Raw genomic sequence first — 21456 nt, 5'->3', positions numbered from 1 at the left:
CATGTTTTAACAGCTAAGAAGGAAGGGGATGAGTTTGAAGAGCTAGACACATGAGAGAAACATTCACCAAAAGTATTGGTAATGCTCTGAGCATCAGCAACTTCATGGCCATTGAATATTAAGATAGAGAGGGGCACAGAAGTATACCAGATCTTGTCCCATATGACTTTTGAACTGGTGGTTGAAGAAATGCTGGAGGTATATTTAATCCAAGATTCCTTCTGGCTTTGACATCTGACATGCTGAGCCTGTGCACAGGCTTGCTGAAATGCAATGCAGTTTGTAAGCAAAGGATATCTACAAAATTTATCCCAAGCTCATTTCCGAGTTTTTTGTGTTATAGAACAAGCAAAATTCCACCAAGGGCAGGAATGCCGTGGGAAAGATGTTGAGGTTTTGGGGATCCACTGAGCAGCTGCTTGGACAATACAGTTACTTATTGCTGCTACACAATCATCTATCAATGATTTACATAAGATGGCAGAAACAAGTTCTAAGAGAGCAGTGAAAGAGGTCCACTTAGCCTGGTCCAACTTCTACTGAGGCACACTGGTCAGGTGGCACTTACCACGGCCAATCTCTCTTAATATGATAGGAAAATGATCACTACCCCGCAGATTGATGTTAACCTCCCAAGAAAAGCAAGTGAAAAGCGAAGGGGAGCAGATAGAAAGATCTATAGCAGTAAATGACTGACTTTGTGCATGAAAATAAGTGTAAGAGCTAGGATTGAAGAGAGACAGGTTGTGATTCAGGAACATATGCTCTATAGCACAACCCCTCACATCAATACTAGAACCACCCCAGAGGGGTTTATGTCCATTAAGATCCTCCAAAAGTAAAAAGGGGGTTGGCAGTTGCTCAATGAGGGCATCAAGGTGTGAGGGATGTTAATTTTTCCCAGGGGTAAGGTACAGAGAGTAAACAGTGATGTTACGACTCAAGGAGATACGGATGGCTACAGCCTCCAAGGGTGTATTCGATTACAAGGACTGAGTGGGCACATGTTGATCAACAAGCAGTGCTACTCCCCCATGTTGAACCGGGTGGGCACATGTTGATGAACCAGCAGTGCTACTCCCCCATGTCCTTGTCCTACACATGACCTGTCATTAAGGTATAGGGAGTATTGTTGAATTTTGACTGTATTAGTAGGTTTTAAAAATGTTTCCTGTAAAGAAAGACATTTGGAATGATAAAAGTCAATAAAATCCTTGATTTCATTCACATTTGATTGAAAACTTCAACAGTTCCACTGGATTAGCGTGGCCATTTCTCTTTATTTTGGAGGAGAATATGGCACAGAGACCTTCGGTTTGAGATCATGCTTTTTGTCTTTACTGGATGTGGGTCAGTCACTCTCTAGTGATCTGTTAAAGATTCTGTAGGAGGCACAGAAAGGTCTGTCTGGACTCCTACTGTACTAGTGGAATGGATTACAGCAGCATAAGTCCAAGATGGAATTGGAAATAGTAATTTCCAAGCCTCTGGATAAGTAATATTATGAACTGTCTTGAGACATTGTACTTCTTTCTCTTCCACCCATTTAAGGCAAGAAGTAAAATAGGAAGGATGTGGACCATTACAGTTAACACAATGTGGTTCTAGTTGGCATTCAAAAGCATCATGGTCTTTACCAGCACAACAGGCACATGTCAAGGAACCACGGCAAGATGTTTTTGCGTGACCAAATCATTGACTATGAAAACATCTAAAAAGGGTTAGGAATATAAGACAGTACATTACAATTGAGATATCCTGCCTTGATTGTGGTAGGAGGATGCAATGTTGTAAATGTTAATATTAGAACATTTGTCTGCTCCATAATCCCATCTCTACAAGTAGAAATTCAGCACAGAATCTCTAACTCTGGATTGGTCTTTAAATCACTCTCAACTATAACTCCTCTGGAAGAATTCAAAGTAGAACAAGGAGTAACCTCAATGGGTATATCCCCAATGGCCTTCGACTTCAAGAGGAGTTTGGAATGTTGTGATGAAGCTGTTTCCACTAAAATGTCTCCAGACCGTAATTTTTTTACGGATTTAGGTGAGCCAGCAAGCCCATCTAAACCTTTTTGAATAAAAAATGGAGACATCTGCCCTAAGAGTTTTTCAGGTAAAGAATGTATAATTAAAAATCGCAGGATAGATTCAAGTTGTAATTTGACTGTACAGAGTCATCAACGCACAGTTGTTTGCCAGTAGTCAGATTTTTCTCTATGCTGTCATGCTTGTTTATTTTTTTATTATTTAAGGGATATTCATAATATAAAAAAAAGAAGAATATTTTGGTGCTCACTGACCCCACCCACCATGGAGCCCTATAAGGGGTTGCACTACAGAGTCGTATAAGGTCACTGCAGCAATGCCAGGGTTTTGTGAGCACTATACCTGAACATCAGTATCAGACAATGTCCATTACACCTGTTGAGGACGTCCTACGCTGGCACTCAGTTGACCCTGGCCCAAATGGACTAGCTGATTGATCTTGGGGGGCCACCCCAAGACCACTCATCTACAGGAATTCAAGGCCAAAGTGGTGTGTTGGAGTTGGACCCCTCAACCACCAGGATCCTCTCCTCCCCTTCATAGGTCACCACGCAGGTGGATGTTTAGATCCCAGGGAGGTAAACTGAAAGTACAGAACCTTCTCTGGAAGGTCCCCTCACCATGCACAGGAATCCACATTGAGAGATAGGTGATAGGTTTAAGTCTTGGAAGAACACATGTAAGAATAACAACTGCCAAAACAATGATGGTGAACATGCTACTAAATTTTTTTGGTTCATTATCTTGGAGGTTGGGGTGTCACTGTGATGGATAAAATGACTTTCTGTTACCTCCCAAATGATCGTATTACTGTGTTTCACACACACATACACAGAGAATTAATTTAAATTAATTAAAACGGATCTGCATGGCACCATTTGCTAAATAAAAAAAATTGTTGATATACTAAAGTATATTTAAAGCAGTAAGAACATATGCACATCCCAATAAAATATTAGGAATAGTGTTTAGTAACTAACAACAATTACATTTAGAATCATCTTTAAAATTACCTGCACTAGAATTCTTTCTATCAGCAATACAAACAGGACTCAACTTAGATGATTTATCATTAATTAGAACTGATTTAGTACTTGGACAAGATACAGCAGGAGGATCATCTTCAAACCCTTCTTCATCTGAAGAGATGAGAACACAATCTTTAGGGAGAAGCTGGTGAACATTTGTTTCTTTGTTTTCCTCTAGATCTTCTTCATCTTCTCCTGACAGCTCTCTTTCCTCCCAATCTGGAGGCTCTTCTTCTTCTTGGAGAGGAATTTCTTCATTAATGTTAAATATAGTTTCATCTTCTAAATCTTCCCTAGAACTGTGATCTTGGTTTGTAGACACATAACTCAAATCTTCCTGGATGGTTTTTAAAACATTTTCAATTCCACCATCCTCACAATTATCAGTGTTGAACTTAGCTGATCTTTCTTCATTTTTTGAATTGAGAACTATTTTGTCTTTACTTTCATCTGATCCTAGATTATTACTTGAATCACTGTGTTCTAAGTTTGTGTTCCGACGTTCCTTGCCACGTTTTGGTGAACTAACATTTGAGGTTTTCCCAGTGTCAGTGCTACATTCCTGATACTGAATTAACTTGTGTGGATTTGTTGATTTACGTGCAGAATGTTGTCTGAGATTTTTTTCAGAATTGTTTGTGCTAACCGAGCAATTTTTTTCTTTCTTTAAGTCCATTAATTGTTTTCGTTGAATAGATTCAGCTTTCATATCCATCCTCAATACACTATTTATTTATTTACCAATAACTCAAAAGCATAGACTTCCCTGCAAAAGAAGAAATATATAACCTACTAAATACAGAGTTTGTACAAACGTATATAATTCTAACAGTAATTAAGTAGGTATAAAAACTGTTTCCAATGTCATGTTTTTAATTCCTACCATATAAGAACAAGAAAATTTATGTAAGAGACAAATCATAAGATCATAAAATTGCATTAAAAAGCATTAAATAAACATTTTTTGAGTAAAGTGAGTTTTTTTTCTATCAATATTGTATTGTTTCTCTAGTTAAACAGGAACCATGCTTACACACACTTACTAAAGCAAGGTCAAATTTCTATAACTCATTCATATTACACACTTAATTTGAAGAAAAAAAATTTTAACTGCCTTGTTGTATGATCCATATATAGACATTTAATAATACCTCTATTGTTTTGGTATAACATGATTTTATTTTTATCATATTTTTTCCTGAAAACATTAATTTAATTATATTTCTTATAACAGCTTAGTGTTAGACTAACCATATTTCTTAACACCATACTCAATCTAATCCCTTGAAGATTTTCAAGAGTTAGAAAAGTGTATAATCAAGGCTGGATTAAAGGTTTTATTGGCACTAGGTTTTACCTTATAAAGGCCCTCTTGAGACAGAACCTCTACATGCACTACATTTATAGTCATAGCACAAAGCCCACCAATTAGTGTGAGGCCCAGTAAGCTCACACCTTAATCCAGGGGTTGTGTATAGTAATAGTATTTCAACTACATTATGTTTGACACATCAACTGTCAATGACACATTTTGCTTAATACACAGTTTACTGTGGTGGCTGGGACACAAGTACACATTAGCAGTTGGAATAGAAGTTATGCAACTGTTACAACAATAACTGTTTTAGTGCAAAAGTCTTTTTCTTAATGATGTAATGTATAATTATACTTTTAATAAGAAATTAGTATTAGGCCTATTACATTTTTAAACACCACATTTTTTATCTAGTCCTTTAGAAATTTTCAAGTATTACAGGTGTTTATAATAACAGTATATCAAACACCATGTTCACAATGAATTGTTCTAATCCAGAGCACATCAGGCTGGCTGAAACACAAAAAACATAGTACAAAATTTTGGAACAAAATTTATATAATCTATTTCTCACTAAATAGTTAGCACCCAGAATCAACACAGAAGTTGTAATGTTTTCAAACAAAACCCATAATTCAAGAGCTTTTGAATAGTTGTCAATCTTTCTCTGTTTTCATGAAAAAGAATAGTCAACTATTCGAAAGCAATCGAAGTTTTGGTTTCGTTTGAAAACCTTAAATAAGTTATTTGTTACAACAACAACAATTGTTATCATGTGAACACCTTTTCCATGCTAGTAAAGCATAATTATAATTAATGAGCGGTGTATTTTTTCAAAAGAGTAACTTGTACAAACTCTATGGTGTTTTTGTTATACCATTACATCTTACATCTCCAAGTAACAAGAAAGACAAGTGAGGCAGTAAGAGTTTGAAAAAAAACAAAAAACATTCCTTTTCTCCAGCCATGGGCTACAGTGTAGGTTAACTTGGTTGCAAAGGAAAACTCTTATTAAAATGTATATCAATCAATATATGATGTATTCTAGTTTTATTATCTTGTGCAATAAGGTGAGCCAATATAATCAATTTTTAGACAGCATTACATTTTAGAGCAATTTTCCCTCCCAATAAATCCCCAATTAGACAAAATTCAACTGTAAAGCACATTTTTCCTCCTTATGTAAAAAAAAAAAAAGTCTACTTTAATTTTAAATATCTTCCATGACATTTATAACTAAAACTAAATTTTACAATTATATTTTTATTTTTTAATGATATTACATATTTTTTCTAGATAAAAATTTTGCAACACTCAAATAAATCTGAAAACCAAGAAAGATTTTTTAATTGTTTCATATAAATCATTTTATTCAATTCAAATAAAACCCTCACTTCCCAGTACATTTTCTTAAATTTTGATGAAGCACCCCTGGTTACTTTATTTTCACTCAAGTAAAGATAGAAAGCACTAGCCCAGAATCATATTTTACAACCTTATAAATATGGGTAAAGTAAAAATATAACATTTGAGGGACCCTTGTAACTGTTCCATTAACTTCAACACCCAACTGCCAAAATACAGTCCTTACTCCCCAAATGCTCATGAAACCTTTTCTACTGAACTTTCTCAATCATGATGGTAAATTATGGGTATTATATTCTATATCTTAGTATTTATAATATTTCTAAACAAATAACATTTCATCACTTCCCTCTCTACTGAGATACCAAATTCCATTTAAACATATTTTTAATTAATTAAATATTGTATTTGAAATTTTGTCAACAATGTTAGAGGGTGTGAAAAAGAGTTTGTTAAAAGAATTTATAAAACTGTAAAACAGTTTTGTTAGACTATAAAATAGGTACATCACAGTTAGTGCAAAAATCATACCTGTAATCTTTCTCACTTAAAATAATAATAGGTCATCTACACTGGCAGTGTGATACTAAGTGTAAAGCATGAACATTGTGAAATAAGAAAAATGCAATTATAAATGCATCATAAATTCACAGTCAACCAGAATTTCAATATTACAGTACTTACATCTGTATAAAAAAAACGAAAAATTACTCCAAATTTAACTTACCGAGAATGCATCATTAAACAATTTCATACTTTTCTCTGCATCTTGAAAAATTAAACAAGTACCAAGTTCAAAAGTAAAACATAGTACAATTAGCACAATTATTAGTAATGTTATTAATTTTATAACTCTTCTCAAGACAACTGACTTTTGTACTGTACAGTGTACATAATTAGTACACTGTTTAAAAAAAAAATCTGTTAGGCCGTCAAATTCATATTTAGTTGAAATAAAACCTCAGTCATTATGCTGAAATATATAAATACTTTAAGGTAAAAATAATACAGAAATTTAGATCACACCAATATCCGTTAACAGTAGTACTACACTTGTAACTAAATGATTAGTGTTAGCAACAAGCTGTCTATAACAAGGCGCGTAACAATAAAATCACACTAATACTGATACATGCACGGATAAAAGAAAACCTGACATCATTTGTTAAAACCGTATGGCAAATCCAGTCTGCTAACTTCAAAATTTACTAGATTTTATTCAGATCCATATTGTTTACAAGTTATAGAAATTGGAAATAATAAACAGAAAGTAATCAAATTTATACTAATATGAGTAAACATAAACCTTTCTACATTTTGCTATAAGTATTGTTAGAAATTATCAAAATTAAAAACTTATTCAAAACAACTATTTTTAAGTAAATAGGGTTTGTTACACTAATCTAAAAATTCCTTTAAAATAATAATTTTCTAAATATTAATTGTAAAACACTTTTTGCTATTATTGTTGTTAAGGTGCAATGTACGATATCAATTTTTAAGGACTGATTTGTTTTGAGACTAAATTTTAAATTTTGACATATTTTTTCAATTTTGAATTTCCACATAACATGTGTTCAAGAAAGTCGTTGACTTCATTTTAACCGCTTTTTTTTTTGTCAATGCTATGAAGATAAAACTTATTTTGTCCATGAGTTTCAAAAACTTTCGTGTATTCTATTTAGTTTTTGCATAACACGTAATCAAGGAAGTCATCAAATAAACTTCGTTCCAACCACCTTCTTTTGCAAGAATGTTGATAACCAAATTATATATCGAGGTTACGTTCTCCTCTATGTTTAAATGATAATTACCATCACTTGGGTAGCACAAATTACTACAGGAAAATATTAAGTTCCCTTTCAATAAAAAAAAAATAAATGTTACGTTTAGAAATTCTTGTTCCTGACCTAAATTCAATTTATTAGTGGGAATACATCTAAAGGAAATAAATTCAGTCTAACAAATTCTAGCATCCAGTATAAGGCAACCGTCTTGCATCCAAAATCAAACATCTACAATGTTTTTATCTTTGATTTAATAAAGTATTTTTCATTGAATCCTGTTCATTTTGTTACTCAAATTAAATTAGTTATTCCTAAATTTAGTATCATTACGTAACTCATCTTGTCGACATTTCCGTTATAAGCCGCGTCTACCTTGTACGATTCGAGGAAATCGGTTTTAACTGAAAAATATTACTGCACACACAGGTTGAGTTGTTGTAGGCAATATTTTTAATATTGTAACTTAAATTTTAGCTAGGGGTAATTACGGGTCATAATGATGATATTAAGCTCAGAATATACAGAAAACTTCAAAAATGTGATGTAAATGTGCTACCATATCCACAGCTAGATTATTAATCGAGATAGTTGTAAAGTGTGTGGTGATTTTTAAGCTTGTTCGTTTGTTTTGAATTTCGCGCAAAGCTACTTGAGGGCTATCTGCGGTAGCCGTTCCTAAGACTAGAGGGAAGGCAGCTAGTCGTCACCACCCACCGCCACCTCTTGGGCTACTCTTTTATTAACGAATAGTTGGATTGACCATAACATTATAACGCCCCCACGGCTGAAAGGGCGAGTATGTTTGGTGCGACCGGGATTCGAACCCGCGACCCTCGGATTACGAGTCGAACGCCTTAACACGTTTGGCCATGCCGGGCCGATTTTCAGTTTAGAGAGCTGAATCATTTAATATGTTTTGTGTAAAATATTTGGATCTGTATTTGTTACCAGTATCACACGCACTGAATAATGCAGTACGAGCAAAACTGATTTGTTTTGTTTGTTAACGTAATTTATAGCGTGAGCTTGCAATACGTTCTGTTAAAAAGTCTTTCATGTGCACACATTACTTTTTAATTATTTCGAAATTAAAGTTACGATATTTTCTTTTGACAAAAGGATTATGGTACGGTCATTATTACTCTTTAAATATAACTGAAATTATTTTTATTTTCGATTGAAAGTGTGTGTTTATGTTTTCTTAAAGCAAAGCCACAGTGAGCTATCTGGTGAGCCCACCGAAGGGAATAGAACCCTTGATGTTAGCGTTATAAATCTGTAGACTTACCGCTGTACAAGTGAGGGGCACAACTGAAACTAACTTGTAAGCTTATATGCATATGTTAAAGCCTGTATAACAGGAGGTCAATGGATAGAGTGCTACGTTTTTAATATTCTTGCGTTTAACATGTTTTATAAGGATTTGAACCTTTGAGTCGGGCGCCCTAACCATATGGCCATGCCAGGCCAGCATTGCTTTAATACAGAATTTTTCAACATTTTCAACTATTGATATATGCACAGTTTTAACAGAATGTTGGTCAAGCAAGTTGTTCAATTCCCTTGATCTACCTATTTTTGATTCTGGGTCACTCACTTAAGGTATTACGTTTGTTTTCCTGTTAGAAAGGTTCTTGAAAATATCTTTAAACTACGTAAAATTTGACAGTGCCTTTTTCACTAACATATCAAATGTCTTAATGATATAGCGTATGTTTTAATGAGATTGACCAATAGTCATGTAGGTAATGCAAATGTTCTTTAAGAACCAGCATTGTTATTTCATGCATATAATGCAATGTTTTCTCAGTCTTGAAAAACAAAATTCAGTGTTGAGGATTCCCAAGTAAAGGTGTCATCAACTGTCCATACACACATGACTTTTATTCATTCTTCAAGATTATTCATAGTCAGAGAACTCATATTTGTTTAATGTTATATTACATTATTGAACCTTTGAAGAACCTATTTTGTCAATCTTGGAGCAACTTAATGGACCCAAAAATACACGTGTGAAAATAAGGACAGAAGGGAAGAGCCCAACAAGATCAATGAATACAATTAAATCGTGTTTACTTAAACTTTGAACATACCTTACTTATGACAGAGGTTAACTTTAAATCACAGAATACAGAAATTCCTTTCCACAATCAATTTTCTGTATCATTACATATAAATACAAAGAAAAAAAAATGGGTGAAAGAAAAAAAAAGCTGATTGGAAGTCAACATTAACTCTTTCATGGTTTAAACTTAACAATGGAAGAAAGTCCTCTCTTGACAATAGCCAATCCTAAACCGATTAATTTGTGACAACTGACAATTTCATCTTCTAAAGCTATTGAAAGGACAGTAATCAGAGATCATTATGAACAACAAAACTATCTGGATTATACTCTAAAGTAAAGTTTACAATTCCAAGTAGTATTTTACAATAGTTCAAAAATAAGCAACCTAGTTCAAACTAGAACCTGAGACTAAGTATTGGATTGATTTTTGATTTTGATAAACAGATTTAAAGTTTTTACATGTTATGTTATATTAAAATGATTTTGGATCCTAAGTGCATTGTTAAGTCAATGGTGCTGTGTCAATTCATGCTCTGTCTGATAATTGTGCATCTTTACAATGATCCTGTAGTGTAATTTTCATCATAAGCTATCACATTTTAACACTACTCCTTTCTGTATTTTTTGTACATTCCAATAACTCATGGGCATTTACATTCTTTATTCATTGAACACATGTATATCTTTATTCAAATTAGAATTTCACATTACTTGCTGCTTTGAGCATTAAGAATCATCTTAATATATTCAAAGATATGGTGTTCTTAGGTGCACTGATCTCTCTTTGAGATAGTAACTGCAAATTACAAGAGGAACTGCCAGAATATGTATTATTGTATAACCTTACAGTTTGACTTCACTGATAATGTATTTCTGTTAAACCAATCATTTTACAGCTCCCTTGGAGTACCTGCTAGTTGTGAGCTCTTAAACCAACTAGATATTAAAGCATGATGTGATACAACTTTAAGAGTGTGCTTTGTCATCTCCATAAGTATTCAAAAGAAGAAAGAAACGCTATAGTTATGTGCAGTCTAAAGATGGGTGATGTTTTTAATAAGCCTCAAAATATTGAAGGTATGATTTGTCAGTTGGATAACAAAGGTGCAAATGCTAATGGATTATCTCACTAACTTGTGAAATCATGCTTTGTTTTTGTTGAGTGCTCAGATGGTGGACATCATGCATTAGTTACAGACATTACAGGGCTGACAAATGACCAATAAAAAAATTCAGGAGGAGTAACTGAAAAATGCAGGTCTGGCTTGATGCTTTTTGCCATGAAGCAAGGTGGACATACCAATCACAAACAGGTATAAGTAGCACTGATAAGTGCAATAACTGGCAGACATTATGTATAGTACACTATATGATGTCATGTTGTAGCAACATTAAGAGCCACTGGTGTATGTTAACCAACCTCTGATGCAGATAGTCCCAGTGCTCTTAGACAGGAAATACTTCATTCAGAATTTGCTTAATGCAAAGATCAGAGTGCACTAGGGAATATCTAATATTGTTGCAAATGTGCAAAAATAGTTTTTGTAGCTAGATGAATCATATATAAATACACCAAAATTGAATTTACAACACACACACATACATTCTCTTTGTAATTGATCAGTTAGAGAAAGGAAAATGGAATATGGAAATATTTCAGCTTCAAATGGCAGTTGCAAGGTACCCCCACAGCAGGTATTGGTCAACAGGTATTTCCCATTTGACAAACAAAGGGGATGCCTACGGCCTTGTGTCTGCAAAGCATGGGTGAAATTGTGATGTTATTCAAAATGTGTAATCATGTATATGATATTAGCTATGATTAAAAATGAAGGTAGGAGTTCAAGGGGAAGCATAACATCTGGGGTATCAACCTAGGCATGTGCAAATAACCATCCTTATTGCAGTGATGTTTTATTACATGAAAAACACTTATATGAAATCTACTGTTTACTTTTATTTCAATATATAATACAATACCTAAAGACTGACACAAGTACATAAAAGATTTCTAAAATGTATGAAAAAGAAAGCTCCTATAATGTGTAAAGTAATAACAAAAGCTGCAAGCTAAATTTATGTACTTAACAAAATAAAGTATAGAAATTACAATTTAAAAAGAGCACCAACCTGTGGCTCATGATTAACATAAAATATTAACAATTCTAAAAGAATATACATAGAATCATATTTTAATAACATTAAAGGGTATATAAATGACTTGATTTAACAATGTGGAAGAATACACAAACAATTTGATTTTAACAACGAGGAAGAACACACAACCAATTTGATTTGAACAATGTAGAAGAGTACACAAATAATTTGATTTAAACACTGTGAAAGGGTACACAAACAATTTGATTTTTACAATGTGGAAGAATACACAAACAATTTGATTTTAACAATGTGGAAGAGTACACAAACAATTAGATTTTAACAATGTGTAATAATACACAAACAATCTGATTTTAACAATGTAAAAGAGTACACAAACAATTTGATTTCAATGCTGTGGTAGAGAACACAAACAATTTAACTTTAACAATATGAAGAAATATACACAAGTAATTTGATTTTATCTATGTGGAAGAATACACAAAGAATTTGATTTTAACAAAGTAGAAAAGTACACAAACAAGTTAATCTTAACAGTGTAGAAGTGTACACAAACAAGTTGAAAAGTACACAAACAATTTAATTTTAACAATGTGGAAAAGTATACAAGTAATTTGATTTTAGGAACGTGAAAGAGTATACAAACAACTTATTGTAAAATGTGGATGAACATTCTCCCCTCCAAATTAGATGTTTGTACAAAATTGAGAGTGCATTTTTACTGTACAGCAAAATGTATGTAAATTACATTAAAGTGTACAAACAATTGTTGTATCAGAACAATAAAAACTTTTTAAAAATATAGTGTTTCTATTACTAATAAGAATTAGACACAGGACTAAACAAAAAGCAAATTTAATTCAGTGGTTTGTTGCATTTTTCAACTGGATCTTCAAGTTTTGTTCTTTGTAAGATAAAAATACACAGACAAAAAATTATACAGAAACACAGTTAGTTTTGCTGTCACAGATGCAAAAATTACATCATTTTGTCTTGAGGTAACTGCAGTAAGAACAATATCACTAGCTTCATAAGGGTGGTTCATTCCCTCTGCTGTAGTTTCATCAATAACTGAACAACATCAAATCAATCATCTAATTAAATGACACAAAAAATACATCTATGACTCCTGCTATGTCCAAAGCTCTGTTTACTAGAGTCACAGAAAATCTCTGCTGACAAAATGTTTTAAAGCTATGAATGTCTTGCATTTACCTAGTTTCTAAACTTAAGTTAATCGATGATATGCTATGAATTTTTATTTGATAAACCCACGTTTAAAAACATCCATTATACATAGTTAAACTAGATTCACAGTCAAAGTGGTTGGCAGTAGTTGCAAAAACCAGAATATACACTTTCCTAATGAAGTAATAATTCAACAATATAAGATATCTATGTCCAATTCTTTCACATATCTTTCACACCTGGTGCTCCTACGGATAATACTTGGTGAATCCAACCTAAAAGTAAGAAGTATACGGCTGCATATATTTAGTAATTTAACATTAATGAATTGCCTATATAATTGTAATTAATTTATTTATTTACTGCAATTAATTTAAGCAAATTTTTTGTCATCTTCAATTTCACAATGCTTGTTTTGCTACATTTTCTATCTATTAATAACTTTCTTACCTATCTAAGAAAAGCAAAAATTACTAAGTCAAATTTCTTTTTTCTAATATTAAATCTTAAGCCAGGATCACACTCCAGATCTGTCATTACCTACAATCAATGTTATATATACACACCTCTGGGGATATAAAAATTATCTCATTTACACAATAAATTGTTATTTATACTGTACAGTTTAAACAACATGTACCTTTTAAGAGGAAAAAATGATTTATGTTGGGAAAGAAATTTAGAAAAACAATGACTACAAAATATATAGTACGTATACTTGATAAGTTATACCAGTTGATATTATATCCTTATCTGCATGGTATATTAATCCCATTGAAATGTATTAATTTTTATATTTTGTCTGTTAATGAAAAAAAACAAATAACAAAATAATATGAAGCCATGAAACTAATTTTCAAATGGATGGGCAACACTACTGGTTTAGAATTACTTTTACTTTTAATTTTTCTTATTTGCATCCACTTTTACTTATTGATCTCAGATGTCAAGGAATATTATAATTTAGTAATAATGGTTTCATTTTATGCAAGATTCTGTTTAATCACAATTTTTTCTATCAGTGTACAGTACATTTTATATTATAGTACTGCATATTAAACTTATTTTGCTGTGGATGATAACTCATGTAATGTGTGCTAACTTTCTTCGTGTAGTGAATGGTAACTGTACTTCTTTAGTGTATGCAAATTTTATACACTAAAATTTGTGTACTCTAGCATTACTTGTGTAGCATATTCTAATTTCATTGGTCTAGTGCATATTAACTCTATTTTGCAGTGGATGATAAATTTTTAGGAACATGTAGAATATATAAAGTTAAAGTAATAGAAGATTATTTCAAACTAAAAGCACCTTTTAAACAAATCTAACTTAAAATGGCCTTTCAGCTAACCCTGGACTTGTGCTACTTTTGTAGATCTTTAGCCCATCATGACTTCTAAAATTTTCATTGTCATTCAAGCAGTTGTTGTCATTTAATCATTATTTCATCAAATCTGTAATTATTTAACAAAAATATACACAAAATTGTGAATAAGACACTATTTTTACAGCACTTTTAAAAGTTTGTAAAAATAAATATAAACAAACACAAATTATGCTTTTTCTACAATATTTGTATGAACCTTGATGTATTTTTTTGTTTTTTTATGCTAAAACGTAATCTAAATCATCATTAACTTTTCACAAAAACTAGTAGTCTCATCTTCTTGCTCAAACATATTAAGTAAATAAACAAACCTCCAAACTTGGAATCAACATTTTGATGGCCATTCAGTGGTAACTTAGTCTTTAAGTAGCCCAGTTTAACAACACATACATGAATGTTTGTACTTGCAAGTTCTGCTCTAAGAACATAAAAAAGTCTTGTTTGGCATGCTTCGAAGCTGCATCTTTAAAAAAGAATCACATGGATATATGTATAATAAAACATGTACTAAATACAAAGTAAATTCCATTTGTATTCAGATAAAATCTTCTGACATAACCTATGTTTACTACCTGTAATTAATTTTGGATACAATTGATACTTGTTTATATATGAGAAGATTTTTATTACAGAAATTATGTATATTAAATTAAAGAAATCACAATATATGAATATAACTTGAATTACATAGATATTTTATTTCTGGTTATGTTAGTTATGCTACCTTTATTAAGGATATAAAGGAACAGGTAGGATAGTTCAATTAAATGATAACATTAAACACAGTTATGAAAAAAAAAAGACTCCATTTTAAAAGCTGCATTTTCAGTAATAGAATATAATACATCTTTTCATCTGTGGATATTACTAGCAATAAAATTAATACATTTCAAATAAGAAAATGGAGTTTATTGACAGTATTTTATATATGTTCCAATGATTCATATATACGAGAAAAGGGATTTATTTTTCTTTTATTGATAATAAACTTTCAGCTCAGATGTAAAAAACAGGGTTCACAGCAGGATTAATATACATGATAAATATATCACAACTAATTATATTGTTTTATATAGAGAGAAAGCAAGCAAAGAAAATAAGTTGTGGGTTTTGAAAACATGTTTTACACATGAAGTGAGATACATAAAAGGAACCTTAGCTGTAACAGATTGTAATTCAATGTAAAAAAAAAAAGAAAAAAGATTTATATGCACAGTATCTTTATGTATTTTCTAATGGCTTCATAAATGAACCAAAGTTATTGTTTCTAAACTTTATTATATGACTTTAACATCGAGAGAAATGAATTTTAGTAGCCACAAGTCAATAATAAAAAAATAACAAACCTTTAAAATCTGGACTGTTTTCATTAAGTCATTCTTCCCCAAACAAAACGTTTTTGCACATAATTAATAGTTTTTATGGTACAACAGTTTATCAATTATAAGTTTAACATGACTTTCAATGTGGAAAGTCAACATGAGCCCACAAGACAAATGTGAACCAGCAACAATCAGATTATGACAGATAACTATACAGTTCTCAGCTGGTAATGCTATAACACATAATTGAAAAACTGTATTTTTAAAAGCAAGACATATTATGAGAAACATTCCAGACATAACTCTGATCAAGTTTAACAAAAGAATGTGTTTTTTACCTTTTTCTCATAAAGAACTGTACAAGTACAGAAACAGCAGAATGTGGCAAGCTCTTAGAAATCTTTAAGATATCATAATTTGTTTTACATTTCAAATTTTGCTCACCAACCTAAAATGACTTGTTATTAAAATTAAACAGCTGTTTAATTTCAGAAGTAGTGTGTTAAGAGGTAAACATTCACTAGTTGTTTTTCATTATACAAGTATACACTTATTTTGTTACTTTAATAGTTGCGAGGATTGAAACAAAATAACAAAAGGTAGCTGACAGACATAACATACAATTGAACAAGTGGCTCAAACCAGTTTAACTATAATTTAAAACTACAATGTTTTCTACTTCGAGTTAGAAAACCACTTCCTCATTGGCTGATATTCAAGTTAAGAAATAATGGACACTTAAGTTTAAAGATAAGTGTAATAGGAATACCAAACAATATCGGCTTTCACTCAAAGTAGCAATCATTTTCTATAATAAATGTTTGAAAGACAGTGAAAGGCATTTGAAGGAAACACATCGAGAAACGCATTGCCCTGCGAGTAATCTAAAAATGCAGTATAAGCGAACTTTTTTTGTAAAGCAATAATGTTTATAAACAGAACAACGGTATCTTTAGCAAACGCTGAGAAACGTGTCACAGTACAATTAACCTGTTGATGAATAACTGATGCTACCAAAGATAAAATAAATATAGAAGCATCACTTAGGATATTACTTCAGAGAAACACACCGAAGGATTTCTGTTATTTGTTTAGATTGAACAAATAGATGCTCTCGGATTTTAAATTACCAAAGCTATAAACTAAAATCTCATGAATATTGAACTAAATAAGCAGACATCAGCGAGCTGGTAAGGAGGTATACAAACTTATATATTGAACAAGATCTCGATTAATAAGACGACGCTACAATCAAGCCATTGTTCTCGGATGGTGGGAAAAATATTTTTCATGTGTAGAGAAGAGGTCATGTGGTCAGTTAAATCTACCAAGCCCGTGTTAAAAAGAGGATTAGTAATTAACTGGAGAACGTAGGAGTTCGTAAACAAGGTTTGACACTCTAATGGTGTGTCAGTAATATTTTTTTTTTCACGAAAAAAACTCAGAGCAATAGTAAATCGGACACCAGCTGTTTCTTTCAGTGAGCCGATATTCACCCACCTACTAATATAAAAGGGCTTGGAAAATAAGCCCAGAGAGTTAGTTTGTTGGTCAGCTAAGTAATTTAGACAGTTCGGTACCTCAACGAAAGAAAAGTAAGATGTCTTCATACCTAAGCTCTTTGTAATTATTATTAATGGCATTATTCCTTAACATCAGTCACCATGGTAATAAAATTAACTAACTGTCTATAATAAACCTTAGCAAGTTAGACTGTATATATGTATGTAGTTAAATGTTTGAAAGTATAAATAAAGTGTTCTATTGGAAGTCTCGGGTTCGAGTAACTTTTCTTTGAACTGTAAAGCCTTAAATTAGTATCTATGAGCTCCATTCGCCACGACATCCTCATTTAAAAATAAATTTTGCGCGTGACAGCGGGTGGTATTAGTCGAAGTTCCAACGACTAAACCGATTCAACCTATTCGATCTGCCCGCAGGTCAGTCCACGACCCCGTCACGAGACAGACATGCAGCTGAGATCAGCCCCATAACCCTTTTCCTCCATCTTTTTTCCCAGCCGACTACATCAAAGACACCGCCAAGTAGTCTACACGTGCATTTAGGAATGACAGCATCTGGTAAGTGACGAGTTGACTTCACACATTCACAGGCGTCATACAACGAACAACAAGCTTCTGAGTCTCAGGTCAGATTAAAATTTAGAGATTAACCTGCCACTTTATGGAGGCCACAGTTACTCTCAGGCAGTTAAGGGCCAAGGCTCGTTAACACAGACAAAATGAGGTTACCGACTGGTCAGTAATTTGACCAATACAGATGATACATTAATATTTTGACCTATGCAAGTGCATCTGCTTCACTGGTCTGGATAGCCCTGAATAAAATTACCTAATCTCCGTAAAAAATACGAAAACTCAGTTATGTTGTAAAAAAAAACTGTCTGAAGAGTTTTACGAAAATGACATTTCGCTGTCACAACCAAAGCCGACGCTTCTGGTTGGGGGTGGAAGGTCAGGGCAGGATGGGGAATAATGAGGTCAACCGTGAATGAGAGGTGGACGGGCGACATGATGTTGGGGAGGGCTGGAAGAAGGGGTGTTGGGTCGTGTGGTGTTAGGTATGACGTGCCACATGTTTTGGCGTGGGTGGGAGTGGAGTGAAAAACACGAGCTGCCGAAGACTTCATGACACTTGTCACTTCAGTCTTCGTCTTGCAGTGGTCAGTGGAACAAAGATCAAGAGTTGGTTATCCTGCCAAACAGTAAGATAATTTTTTTTGTTATATTATTTTTATAACGCAGTTACCTGATGACTGGAGAAAGCTGTAGAAAAAAAATTGTCTGGAAAACAGAATCTTTAAAGGAAAGCTGAAAAAGATATCGAACAAAAACTGGTTCACTTGCCGTCTGCATGTCAGAATTGAACAGATCAAACAGATATAAATAACGAGATACTAGTTTTAACCACAGTTTCTTAAAATAAAGGTGAATATTTTTTAAATAAAGAAATAGAAAATGGTGATTGTGAGAATCGCAATTTGAAAAGACATAAAAGTAAAAATACCACTAATCTGGACTATAGTGACCCTGATACTTGGCCCAAATGTGACGAGCATCTGCAACTATTCTTGGTGGAACATGGATCAGAACAACTTCAGCAATACGATTTCCCTAAAGACTATAAACAAAGAAGATTCTCATCAGTTCGTTACAATAAAAGACTTGACACTGGCGAACAAAGTAATTACAGTATTCCAAGTCAAAGGACTCGGTATTTTGGTTCTGTTGTAAACTGTTTACTACTGCCTACCAGACTGTTTCGTCTCTTGCTGATCAAGGTTGCAGAGACTGGAAAAAATATATCTGCAATTCTAGCATTGCATGAAAAAAGTAAGGAACATTTGAACTATGATTGAACAGAACAAAAAAAACAATTGAAGAAACAAATATGCGATAAATCAAACAACAAGAAAGATACTGGCAAAAAATCTTGGGACAACTTACTGCTTTAGTGAGAGTTCTTGTTATACAAAATCTACCTTCCAGGGGATCACATGACAACCTCCACAGGTCTGACAATGGAAACTTCTTGAAGTTAGTAGAATATCTTGCTTTGTTTGATCCACTTATGAATGAACATCTTCGTAAGATACAAGACAGTGAGACATGTGTACATTACCTTGGGAAATATATACAAAATGAGCTGGTTCAGCTCTTAGGCAATGCGATAAACAAAGAAATACTAGGAGCTGCTCACGCTTCTAAGTATTATTCGATAACCTTAGATTGTACACCTGATGTAAGCCATGTTGAACAAATGACCGTAATACTTCGATTTGTAGACATACCTTCAGACACTGATAATTGCGAGCCAGTGCCACGCATCAAAGAACATTCTGTAGAATTTGTACTAATTAAGGGCACAACAGGTGCTGGTATGACGGACGCTATTCTTTATCAGTTACAGATGTCACTACTGGTCAAAGATATGCGTGGTCAAGGCTATAATAATGGAAGCAACATGAAAGGAAAATAAAATAGTGTACGAAGGAAAATATTGGACATTAATCCACGAGCACTGTTCGATCCCTGTAGTGCATATTCTTTAAATCAGGTTGTTAATGATTCTGCCAAACGTTGACTGGAGGCAACAGCATTCTTTGACCTGGGACAACATATTTATGTGTACTTTTCAGCTTCGACACGTCACTGGGAAGTTTTAAAACATCAAATACTAAACATTAAATGACACAAGCTGAGAAAGCCATATTACTGCTTTGAAATATTTTCGGTACCACCTAGGCAATATACATGATACCTTAATTGAAATCTCTGATGTTATTTCCCTTACGGAATCGTCTGGCAATTCTTCACGGGTTGAGGCGCGCGGTCTTGCAAATAAAACTTCCAATTTAAAGTTTAATGTTTCGCTTGTTCTTTGGTATGATATTTGGTGGTCTGGCATGGCCAAGCGCGTAAGGCGTGCGACTCGTAATCTGAGGGTCGCGGGTTCGCGCCCGCGTCGCGCTAAACATGCTCGCCCTCCCAGCCGTGGGGGGCGTATAATGTGACGGTCAATCCCACCATTCGTTGGTAAAAGAGTAGCCCAAGAGTTGGCGGTGGGTGGTGATGACTAGCTGCCTTCCCTCTAGTCTTACACTGCTAAATTAGGGACGGCTAGCACAGATAGCCCTCGAGTAGCTTTGTGCGAAATTCAAAAACAAACAATGATATTTGGTTTGAAGTTAATATAGCTTAAAAAAATATTTAAGAGAAAAAATTTGATACATATTTTGCAGTTGAACAGTTTTAAAAAAAAAAAAAAGTATCTTATAAACCTGTATGAAATACAAAGAATTTGAGAAAACATTAATAACTGCACAGAAACTTGCTGAGGAGTTGGGTATATCTGCAGAATTAGAACCAGAACCAGTTCATATGAGAAGAAGGAGAAAGCAGTTTACGTACGAGGCAGACGATGAACCAGTTCAGAACACGAAGTAAAATTTTAAAGTAAACTTTTATTTTACAGTCTTGGACGCAGCAATACAATTAGTTGAACAAAAATTCACACACGCGCGTCAAGTACTCTGTTTGGCTTCGTTTATGATATACACAAAATGCAAACAACATCATTGAAGGAACTAATGGAACATTGCTTATAACTAGTAAAGGCTTTGCAACGTTGATGCTGAAGATTTGTCCAGTGAATTAGAATTAATTGCAAGACGGATCAAGAAGCGTGCATTACCGCAAGACATTTTGAAATTTATATGGGAAAAAAAGATGGCAGATAGTGTTCCATACGTATTTATTGAATTACGTATTCTGCTGACACTCCTTGTGTCTATGGCTAGTGGTGAGCGAAGTTTTTCAAACTAAATTTGATAAAAAACGTATTTACGGTCAACCATGACGCACGAAAGACTTGTTGAACTATTCACTCTGTCAATAGAACATGAAATTGCTGAGAAACTTTACTTGAAACAACTTGTTTGCACATTTGCCAGATCAATAGCACGAAAAGTAAATTTTAATGGAAATTCATGCGTCTGCATATAATGAAGTAATGATGATGTTGTATAATATAACATTAGTAATATTGTAGTACTTACGACAATAAGCTGTGCCATGATTAAACTGGCTCCTAAGCAAACAAATAAAAATATTAGTAAAAGTTTTATGAACAAAGTTTTGCAGGAAACACCCAAGGATGACCAAGAAGGACAGCACCTCAGAAAATCAGCATACCTGCATCAAACAAAGTTCACTCGAAATAATAAATAAATCAAATTTTCATTCAATATACCTACTTTGGCTTAAAGTACAGCCAATCCCGTACAGTTACGGCAATATGTATT

General features: G+C 33.2%; 2 protein-coding genes across 7 annotated transcripts in view; both read right to left on the bottom strand.

The window, feature by feature from the left end:
- The window catches only part of LOC143224899 (uncharacterized), a 55778-nt gene extending 48878 nt beyond the window's left edge, over positions 1–6900 (bottom strand). For both annotated transcript variants that reach the window (XM_076453350.1, XM_076453351.1), the window contains exons 1-2: positions 6487–6900; positions 3065–3845 (exon numbers count right to left, since the gene is read on the bottom strand). In XM_076453350.1, coding sequence (XP_076309465.1) covers positions 3065–3794 — 730 coding nt within the window. In that variant the 5' untranslated portion in view covers positions 3795–3845; positions 6487–6900. The remainder of the gene's footprint in view (positions 1–3064; positions 3846–6486) is intronic.
- A 5222-nt stretch (positions 6901–12122) lies between these two features.
- LOC143224898 (calcium-binding protein E63-1-like) overlaps positions 12123–21456 on the bottom strand; it is a 47348-nt gene continuing 38014 nt past the window's right edge. For 2 of the 5 annotated variants that reach the window (XR_013013506.1, XR_013013507.1), the window contains exons 6-7: positions 14622–14773; positions 12123–13195 (exon numbers count right to left, since the gene is read on the bottom strand). The gene's annotated coding sequence lies outside the window, so the exon portion shown is untranslated. The remainder of the gene's footprint in view (positions 13196–14621; positions 14774–21456) is intronic. The other 3 variants (XR_013013503.1, XR_013013504.1, XR_013013505.1) reach the window with 2 other exon arrangements.

The sequence above is a fragment of the Tachypleus tridentatus genome, chromosome 9 (assembly GCF_004210375.1).
Source record: "Tachypleus tridentatus isolate NWPU-2018 chromosome 9, ASM421037v1, whole genome shotgun sequence".
NCBI classification, from domain to species: domain Eukaryota; kingdom Metazoa; phylum Arthropoda; class Merostomata; order Xiphosura; family Limulidae; genus Tachypleus; species Tachypleus tridentatus.
The sequence above is the reverse complement of the archived record's forward strand: the minus strand, read 5'-3'. Positions and strand labels throughout refer to the sequence as shown.